We start from the raw sequence: 11,034 nt of genomic DNA on the forward strand, positions 1-11,034 counted from the left end.
TGATAGCTCGAGCAGCGGAATTACATGATTACGCTTCGTTTCCCGTGCCCTTTAGAGTATCAATCTTTTAATTTTATCCCAGGAAAATAAAACACGAGAAACCTACGTTTGGCGACCCTTCCTTCATCAATACTAAATGCAAATAGTTCAGTTTAATCATTTTTACTTTTTTATATTGTTTATTTACTTTCATTTGTAAGTAAATCCACAGACTCGTCACGCATTTGATAAGACACGCAACTTTTTAGCAAAATAATTCCAACATTAACGTTTAACAAAATATAGGCATAAAGTACGGGACTCTTGACAGCTTTGGATCTCAAGCAGATGCTTTTGTTTACCCTATGATCCGCCCTTGGTAGTGTTGCCTACTGCGTCAACTCACATCATAAATTGATAAGTTCTTTTAGTTACAATTTTTAAAATATGATTTACATGAACTAACATATAATTAATGTTTTTTTCATTCGATTGTTCCAAATCTAGTACTTGGAAATAGTATCGAAGGGGAATATAATTTGCTATGTTCCATTAAATTATATGCATTTTTATATTATTTCTATTTTTAAATGTCAGGCCAGACCGAAAATAAGGATCATTAAAAATGTAGAACTGACTAGTTTGATTTCTTGTTGTTTCATACAAATTGAGCACATATGAGTTGTTGATATTTCAACACCACTTTCAACAATCGATAGTCATGGGGACCTAAATTTCTGATATTAGGCCTTTTTTATAAGGAAAAATTAGGTAAACGGGGCACCAAACCCAGGGCCTATTGATGAAGAAAACAAAAATTAACTTTAAGTGTTACGCTCATTAATGCAATTTACATTTACTTCGTGCGCCTGATGCGCGTGCCTAACGATCACCGAAATGGCAGCGCAAGTCGTTTCGTAACACAGAAAATGCTCGAATAATACTCTGCTCAAGTGTCTTCGGAGCACAAACAAAAGTTTGTCCATACCGTGAGCAATATCTGCATGGTTTTATCTCTTCTGCCCGATGCGCTTCAGACGTTTGCAGCATTACCTAGGACTGGCTGGCTTTTCATCTGCAAGGTAATTTATCACATTGCGCTCGTCTATTGGTTGCATAAGCAGGTTGCTTTGCATCTTCTACCATTATCTGCGGGCCGTTCTCAAAGCGCAAATGGAGTCAAAATGGGAACACGGAGCACAGCGGAACCACTTTCACTGCAGTTGGCATTTCGTGAAAAGCTACACTTTTAGTCAAAGCCGTCCGAAAATCACTAGCCGTAAACCTTTAATATGCAAAATGGTGCGTCAAGAAACCGGTATAAATCACAGGCTTTGAACGAAATGAGGAAAAGTACAAACTTATACCAATGCCAAATCCGTTCAATGATTGGTTGAAAACTCAAGCCATAATCTGGAGCCGTAAGACAGACGGCGGCCCATTCGTCTGTCATGTTGTTTTCGATGGCCAAGAAGGCCGTCCAAAACGCTTCTTGAGAGGGAGCACTCGTCCTGAGGTGGCTATTGTTGTGATTGGCGTAGCTCCAAGCAAGCGCTGTCGACTATGCATGAGCGATTATGTCACACACATCTGGTTTTGGGACGCGAGTTTCAGACGCAGCACGATTTAGTCACGGTTTCGAAATTCATCTAACCTTGGTTTCATAGCTTTCTATTAATCTTGTACGTTAATTGCCAACATGACACAGACCTTGAACTGCTTCACGATTTTGCATGGGTTCCAAGACATTCGTTTTTGCCTTTATTTGTTCGCACAAAAATTCAAACGGAAGAGGCCAACAAAAAGAACCAAGAACTGCTCTACTCCAAGATGATCTGCCATCTGATGTAGGGTAGAAAACCGCAATAGAAACCGCAAAATAATCTACATAAAAACAATTAACACTTTTTAACGCACACCGACAAAACGCTCAAAATGTTTCCATCAGTGCATAAAAAAGGGGCGCTCTGCCGTAACAGTCGGGAATGTGTAAATATTTATCTCCATCAATGTTGGGAAAATTATAAACAAATAGACGAAAAAGCGAATTAGGTTATGTGGGAATAACTCATGACTAAAAGCGTGTAAGTGTGTGTGTGTGTCGGTGTGCGTCCCCTAACTGTCCCGGAAATCTGATCGTTTGCTGGTTGCGAGGCAGCTGAACGGGGTGGGCGACATATACTCGTAATGCATTTGCTTTTTCAAGTCTGTGTTTCTCCGAAGATGATGGAATGTCACAATATTTTTTTATAGATCGAATTATTTAATTTTTATTGCAGACTTAGCCTGGTCCTGTTTTACATTCAATAAAATAGTATTATTAAGAGTACGGGAAACGAATCGTAATAGCTAACATAATCGTGTAATTCCGTTGCTCAATCTGCCATATGAATTTTGGCTTACATACCCTATAATCGCATGTGTATTCTTGTCAAAACGTAAACCAATGTAAACCGATCGCATTTTAATCGAATATTCATATTCATATTAGCGTAGTTTTTGTATTTTAAACAAGAAAGAACAAAAAAAAGCTGTAGCTTCGACAAAATGCTGCAACTTTTACCAAATTGCTAAACATAAACAAAACACAGATTACGCTTGGCCCGAATACCGCCAATACGCGAGAGACCAGCGTAAATCACGATTACACTAGCGATTACTCTTCGTTTACCGTGTTCTTTAAGTTTCTGCTCGGGGCTTCGAAGGTTAATCTAAATATTCGTGAGAAACAGTTTTAGTAACTGGCGACTTTATAAATTTTAAAATTGGTAGAAAACTTTCATGTTAAATGTGTTTATTTTTATATAATACCAACATGCTGTGATTAAAATTGTTGGATTTTTTCCTCGAAGCAAACAAATGAGTAAACATTTTGGTTGACACTATCCCAAATGGTAGACGGATGTAGTGAAAATGTTGATACCCGATCCGAATACATGTCAGGTATCTGCATTTTTATAAAAGTATAGTTAAATGTAGTATAATTAAAAATGAAATGTTTTGTAAAACGAAACCATCATTCTGGAATATGAATTTGAATAAGAAAAATTATAATCAACTTCTTTGAATCGTTTAAAAATCTCTATATACCAAAGATTGAAATAATTTGTTCAACGATTGCTGAAGCTGCATAGCCTAGAATTTGCCACTTTTTTATACTCAGTTTTTGTACGTATTATCAAGCTAATTTATGTAATCAATATGAACATGTATGTACATGTGCTGGTAGAGTTAAAGTATGAAAACAATCTGATGAAATTTACCAATAAAACTCGTAATAGTTTGCGGGCTATGTTAATGTAAGGCTGTGGGTTTCTTCTTGGTTGTGCCCGATGTACGACAGAGGATAAAGTGGCGTGGGAAATGTCGCTACTTTCACTTCATCTACAGAATGTGCCACAATCTTACAGTTATGAACGTTGGTATTATCTTTCTGTTGGACAACATGCGTAATATTTTCTTCTTCTTTCCTTTCCCTATCGTTACTTTTCCTCCTGCTTTCTCTCGGCTGCTCGTGCAACAACAACCCCAGCTGCGCTCGTCATTAGCCGTTTGTTTGTTGCACTACTTTGACCGACTGACCTCTAGCAATCAAATACCCGACGCTCGACGATGTGTTGTATCTCCGATCGGTGCCGACACCCATCGCGACACGGACCGAACCTAGAGACCACACAAACAGCGCTACGTAGGGCTCGTCTATGACCTCACTTCTGAGGTCTGATAAGCTGAAACCGACCGTAGTGTCGTGATGTAAGCCACTGCCAATGCGGCTGCGGATGAGTAATGTATCAAAGATTCATCAAATCTTGAAAGCTATACCGGACGCTAATAGAGCACAAAATTGGCATAACCAGTTCCAACGTGACGAAAAGGACGACGATTTCGGCGACACAAAACGCGGAATGACGAACAAACAGAATGCTGGATTGGGATTTCTGTTTTGCATACAGTGGGTAGTTATAGCTAAGTTTACGCATAAGTTCATTGTTTTAAAAATAAACTTCTGTTGATAGTGGAGCCCGTTTGCAGTGCTGCCGCCGTATCCTAGCTGTTCCTGTTTGCTCACCATGTTTCCCAGAATGATGATAACAAATGGAAACCCCTCGGTGGTTTCTTCTATTTCGCCAACTTTATTCATAGTACATAGTAGGAATAAAAAGCACACTCTTCCCGATAGCATGCTAATTCATCCATATTTTCTTCTTCTTCTTCTTCCCCCAGGAAATGGTGCAAGCTAAAGATCCCCCCGCGCACTATCTCACCAAGCTAAGAACCTATCTGGATCCGAAGGCTTCCCGGAGTCACAGGGTAAGTGAAGGGTGGCCGACACGCCCGGGCGAGACGAGTGGACCTAGAACATCGGTTTTAAATTACATTATCGATTGCACATCCCCTCACCGGCACCATTGGAGTCCATACCACATCCATTGCTCCATACAAGGAATCTCCTTCCTCGTGCCCGTAGTTCAAGAGTAAATATCGCGAGTTTCGTTTGCACAACCCACTTCCTTACCGGGAAAATGCTTACCATTGACCACCGGGCGATCGGTGACGGTAATGCCGGTGATGGAATCGATTTACGGCGCGATATCGGTTTACCCGTTCCCCGCCCTCCTCCCTAGGGCCGCCCTACGCCATGCACCGGGGAGCAAACATTCCAGATCGGGCGGCAGAATCATCTGGCGTGCGAAAGTGTAATTCCACTTACATTTCCCACCAAAACGGAAACCAGCCAAGCTCAACCACTTCGCGTGTCGTTTGGCGGACACTCTCCGGTGACGGGGCCACTCCCGTATCACTGTCACCTTCGGTGATCAATTTCGGTTTGGATGGAGAAGGAGAAGGGGGCTGTTTTTGTCCGGCACTCGCGGCAGGGGAGCATCCGAAGGCATGCGATTGTTATGGCTTCGTGGCAGTGAGAAGAAGTAGGACATTACTTATGGGATGGATCAACTGAGGTTCAAGGTGGCGCTGAACTGGACTGATTTTAACTCATGATGAGGACTCCCAAGAGGAGAGATATCACCAAGGGAATAGGGCTATTGCTTTCTGTTGTGAGTTTTTATATTTTTGTGCAAAATAATGATCATCTTACTTACTAAGTTGACACTAAAACGACTAAGCAATATTGAATTATCGAAACTCCATAGGAAACCGCTCTCAGTTTCTCACTAACTTAGTTAAACTCCGTAGCGCTTTGTAGAGAATCGAGTAATTCCGAACAATGTGTTATTAACACAAAGATTTCGTTACCGAACAGGGATTAGAAGCTAAAAAGAATGAATGTGTAAGAAAAATTTAATTTACTATGTTATTTACTTTTTCTCTCATACTTTCATTCACTAATCGAAATCCTGATTTGACATCAAAACTCAACCCAAAAAACTCAATCATTGATTCTTTTATTATGCTTATTTAGGATTCAAATCTCTGTGGCAACTTTAAACTCTTTTGGTGTGTTTCGAATCAAAACAAACTCAGTTTTACTCAATACCACCTTCATTTTTCTAAACTTCTTTCTTTGGAAATATCTACTATTGTTCAGCACAGTCTAGGGGCCCACAACAGCCGAGTGGTAGCGCCGGTTAGAAAATCGGCCCCCGTCGATTCGAATCCCAATCGAGACTGAACACTCCCCTGTACGAGAAAACTGACTTTCCGGTCGTTACGTCAAGAAGAGGGAAAAGAAGTTTAGCACATTACATAGTTTCACTATCTAGGAGCCTGGGCAGTCTATAAATTAAGCGCTTTGGCATGTTTTTTCCCAAATAGAACCTAAACGACTATTGCAACTTGTACTAAGGATATAGATATGTTTTGTCTCTCAAAATTTTAATTGGGACTAGAACTAGCGGTCAAATGGTCTAATGGTACTGACAGATGAGGACAAGTGAAAAATAAAGGGACAGTTAAAAAGCTCACCAACAGAGAACGAAATTGATTTTTATAACAGTCGACGCACGAGGAACAGCTCACTTTCCGAGGTTGAATTACTTCAAAAAAGCCTATCTTACAAAAAGTGAACATGAAACTTTATGTTCGTCAATCAGTCATAAATCGATCTATTCGAGACTTGAAATAGGCAGATGATGTGGTAGAAACCTGATTCGATGCCAGAGATTCACCATTTGTCCCTAACAGTCGATGAGAATAGTCCTTGTTCACTAATAATTTTTTTCAAACAAATTAAAATTAAATTAACAAGTTAGCCTAAAACAAAATGTGTTTTGTTTTGTCTGATAAACTTGCTATCAAACTACGTGTAAAAATAAAATTGAAATAGGTCAATGTTTGAGCAAGTTATAGAAGAAAATCTAGTGCTCGTTTGGTTGTATGCTCAATATTTCGGCTGATTGTAAATACATTCATATTGAAGCTATCTTTTAAATATAAAAGTAAGGTATAAACCAGTTGCTTTGGAGGATAATTATGTGGCAGTGTTTTCGAGAGAACACATCATGCTAAAAATCGTAGATACGGATCTCAAGTCTGGCGTAACCATTACCCAGTACGTACTTTTATTTGTAAACGAGTTAGTTTCTATTTGGGATGATTGACAACGAGAACACAGATCCCAAATTAGGTTTTTGGTTGTTACAAAAGATAAACTTTTTCAGCTCTGCTGTTTCCCCAATGATAATATGTTATCTTCTACGGTTTTTTTCTGCAGAAACGAAAGATGGTGGGAGAATCGACATCAACACAGGTGCTGCGGGATCTAGAGATTTCCTTGCGAACCAACCACATCGAGTGGGTGAAGGAGTTTTTGGACGACGAAAACCAAGGTCTCGACGCGCTTATCGACTATCTGAGCTTTCGGCTGACGATGATGCGTCACGAGCAACGAATCCAGGAGGCTAAATCGGAGTCGGACGAGGGCCTAAATCCGAAAGAGACAAGCGGTATCAACAGCTCGTACGGTAGCAACGAGGCGAACCATCGGCTGGTGTCGAACGGATTCATGCGACCCGGTCTCGGGGATATGATGGACAGTCCAAGCATCAAGCGACGCTCGCGACATATCGCCAAACTAAACATGGGACTCACGACGGACGACATTCACGTGTGCATCATGTGCATGCGCGCCATCATGAACAATAAGTACGGTTTCAACATGGTCATCCAGCACCGGGAGGCGATCAATTGCATCGCCCTCAGTCTGATACACAAATCGCTACGCACGAAGGCACTGGTGCTGGAGCTGCTGGCAGCGATCTGCCTGGTAAAGGGCGGTCACGAGATCATCCTGTTCGCGTTCGACAACTTTAAGAAAGTGTGCTCCGAGCAGCGGCGATTCCAGACGCTGATGGAGTACTTCATGAACTACGAGCTGTTCAACATCGATTTTATGGTTGCCTGCATGCAGTTTGTGAACATTGTCGTCCATTCGGTGGAGGACATGAACTACCGTGTGCATCTACAGTACGAGTTCACGGCCCTCGGCCTGGACGAGTACCTGGAGAAGCTCCGATTGACTGAATCGGAAGAGCTGCAGGTGCAAATTTCGGCCTACCTGGACAACGTGTTCGATGTGGCCGCCTTGATGGAGGACAGCGAGACGAAGACGGCCGCTTTGGAGCGTGTTAACGAGCTGGAGGACGAGCTGGGCCGGGCGCTGGATCAAGCGAGCGAGATCGAACGGGAAGCGTTATTCAAGATTGGTGAACTTGAAGCGGAACTCAGCCGAACACGCTGCGAACGCGATGAGCTCTACAACAAGCAGCTCGTGGTCGAGGATGAAGTTGCCAAGCTAAAGCGAGCGCTGAAGCAACACGAGCAGGAGTCCCAGAATCGAAAGTCGATGCTGCTGGAGTTGGAAAATCTTACGAAAACACTACCGAAGGGAACCTCGATCGCCGATGTGTCCAACTTGCTGGCCAAGGGTGGTCTCTCGGAGCTCAGTCCAACGAACGGTGGCAATGGTGGCGGACAGCAGCAACAAGCTCCCCCGATTCCACCACCCCCAGCGCCACCCATACCGTCGGCGGGTGCTCCGATGCCTCCACCACCTCCATGCCCACCAGGAGGTGGGCTCTCGAACGGTGGCGCTAACGAACCACCAAAAGCCCCGCCGAAGCCACCGACTTTCATTCCAGTGCCACCACCAATGGGTGGCCCACCGGGATTCCACAACGCACTCCACTGCACGGACGGTGCGATGACGATCAAGCGGAAGGTGCAGCCAAAGTATAAGCTGCCCACGCTCAACTGGGTCGCGCTGAAACCGAACCAGGTACGCGGCACAATCTTCAACGAGCTGGACGACGAGAAGCTTCACCGGCAGATAGACTTCGTCGACTTTGAGGAGCGTTTCAAGATCGGCATGGGCGGTCCGCTGACCAATGGCAACTGTGATATGGACGGGCTGACGGCATTCCCGAGCAAGCGGTTCAAAAAGCCGGAACACATTTCACTGCTCGAGCACACGAGATTAAGAAACATTGGTAAGATACGAAGCGGTGCACTCTTTTTACACAAACTACCCCTATCTTTGATGTCTCCTTTACCTTTTAGCAATATCTCGAAGAAAGCTGGAAATGCCCATCGAAACCGTGATTAAAGCGATCAACAATCTGGATCTCAAGCTGCTCTCCCTGGAGAACGTGGAGCTGCTGCAAAAGATGACCCCGACCGATCAGGAGCAGAAGATGTACAAAGAGTATGTGATAGAAAAGAAGGATCTGAATCAACTAACCGAAGAGGACAAGTTTATGCTGCAGCTCACCAAGGTGGAACGAATCTCGTCCAAACTCTCGATCATGAACTACATTGGAAACTTTTTCGACAGTTTGCATTTGATAAGTCCGGTAAGTAGGGCGAAAAACGTGCACTCCAAAGATTTAGTCTGTTTGAACGTAAAGTTACTATTACATCTGAGTTTACAATCTTCTATGAGAACAGAATCACAACATGAACATTTTTAGTTAGTGGTGGACGTCCATCTTAATAGTAAGATCATGGTTCTAGTACTAAACGCGTGTGTTTGCTTTCTTTCTGCCTTTCTCTTAGCAAGTGTATTCGATCATCTCCGCATCGTCTTCGATTAAGTCATCGAAAAAGTTCCGTGCCGTGCTGGAGGTGATTCTGGCGTTCGGCAACTATCTGAACAGCAGCAAGCGCGGTCCTGCCTACGGCTTCAAGCTGCAGTCGCTCGACACGCTGCTCGATACCAAATCGAACGATAAGCGCATGAGCCTGATGCACTACATAGTCGCGACCATCCGGCAGAAGTTCCCGGAGCTGATGAACTTCGATACGGAGCTTTTCTGTATCGACAAGGCGGCCCAAGTGTCACTCGAGATGCTCATCTCGGACATGGGTGAGCTGGAAAAGGGCATGGAAGCGGTCCGGAAAGAGGTCGACCTGCGAGGCAAAGGCACCCAGAGCCACGTGTTGCGCGATTTTCTAGCAAACTCGGAGGAAAAGTTGAAGAAAATTAAATCCGAATGTAAAACAGCACAGGTATGCAGCTCCGGATAAGACACTTTAGACATGAGACTCGTATGCATATTTTTAAAATAATAAATAATCATTATTTGTTCCAACATTATTTTCAGGAATCATTCAAAGAATGCATAGAATACTTTGGCGAATCTTCACGGAATGCAGATGCAAATGCGTTCTTCTCTTTACTAGTCCGATTCGTGCGAGCTTTTAAGGTATGTTTAGCGGATGCGAACGTATAAATATAAAAACCCTTGCAGTCAGTTGAAACCCCTACCCGTAACGTTCCGCACAAGAATAGCGGCGGCAGCAAATAAATGTTTCTTACCAATTTCGCTTTCTCCCTTGCAGACATGTGATCAGGAAAACGAACAACGAAGAAGACTGGAAGCAGCGGCCTTACAAGCGTCCACCAAGAAAGACGAAGAAGAGCAGGTGGTGATGCGGAATAACAAAATCAATAGCCAAAAGAAACAACAGGTACGCCCACTCGTCGACGGTAATCCTATCCGACTGTCGACCGCCTTTCTGCAAAACCTAACTCAAATGAACCGAGAACTTCAACACGTGTTTAGCACAGGCTCCACAATAATTAGCTAATTGGGCTTGTTTGTTGATTTTAAAGACAAACAAATTCTTCAGCCTAAGGAACGTTCGAAGTTTTCCCCGTTTTTTTTGGCTCGGTGTGCATTAAGCGGTGTATCGTTTTGGTTCTCGCCCATACAACCTGTTGTTTCTAATTCGGATAAAAGACAAATAATCCATTCCACCCATTACTCTAAAGCCTTGTACGTTTTCCAACGATTTCCGTTCTGGTGTTTGGCTATGCGTAGTTTTAAGTGCCTTCCCTAATGCTATGGTGTGTGTGTGTTTTTTTTTTTATTTTTGTGAATTAATCGTTTCACATGTTAGTATTATTGCCGATATTAGCTGTATTTCACTTAGATTGAGGAGAAACGACATCCACAAATACATTGGTTTGGTTGCACAAATCAAATTTTGCTCACTAATTCCGTTAAATAGAACGCAATTTAAGTTTAACAGAAAATTTAAAAAAAAACTGTGTTCCCTTGTTTCGCACAAGTTTTCATAAATCGTAAATCAAGCATAGTTGTTAAACATACGTGCCATTTATTTACCAATATTATCAAGATCTTTGAAGTATGTGCTATTAGTTGTTGATAGTAAATAGTATTAATCGTAAATGGTTGATCACACTATAAAAGTGATGATCAACAAATATACTGATACACATTTAAACTGAATCGTAATTTTTTTTACCGTCTTTGAAAGTTTGTTGTGTGTGAATCGAAGAACGTTATACAGCTATTGCAAAGATTAATTAAGTCCCCACTAATCCTAATACTAAACATATCTATATTTATATATAAATGAACCGACTGGATATAGTCGGATATAGTGGAACCTTGGTATTTTGGGCTCATTTTAAATGATCAGATTTTTTTATACAAATGCCGAGTATTTACACGTCTTTAAATTTGTAGGCGTCGTACAAATAATTAGCCAATCAAGGTGTACTCGAAGTGACAACATTACAATCAGTACAAAAAACCATGGTTCTATTATAAAAAGTCAAGTGCCTAGATT

General features: G+C 42.3%; 1 protein-coding gene across 1 annotated transcript in view; it reads left to right on the plus strand.

The window, feature by feature from the left end:
- LOC131281882 (formin-like protein) overlaps nucleotides 1-11,034 on the plus strand; it is a 29,186-nt gene that overhangs the window by 16,565 nt on the left and 1,587 nt on the right. The window contains exons 3-8 of the mRNA XM_058311243.1: nucleotides 4,204-4,290; nucleotides 6,653-8,426; nucleotides 8,497-8,789; nucleotides 8,992-9,444; nucleotides 9,540-9,641; nucleotides 9,778-9,906. Coding sequence (XP_058167226.1) covers nucleotides 4,204-4,290; nucleotides 6,653-8,426; nucleotides 8,497-8,789; nucleotides 8,992-9,444; nucleotides 9,540-9,641; nucleotides 9,778-9,906 — 2,838 coding nt within the window. The remainder of the gene's footprint in view (nucleotides 1-4,203; nucleotides 4,291-6,652; nucleotides 8,427-8,496; nucleotides 8,790-8,991; nucleotides 9,445-9,539; nucleotides 9,642-9,777; nucleotides 9,907-11,034) is intronic.

This window comes from Anopheles ziemanni, chromosome 2 (assembly GCF_943734765.1).
Source record: "Anopheles ziemanni chromosome 2, idAnoZiCoDA_A2_x.2, whole genome shotgun sequence".
Taxonomy (NCBI): Eukaryota; Metazoa; Arthropoda; class Insecta; order Diptera; family Culicidae; genus Anopheles; species Anopheles ziemanni.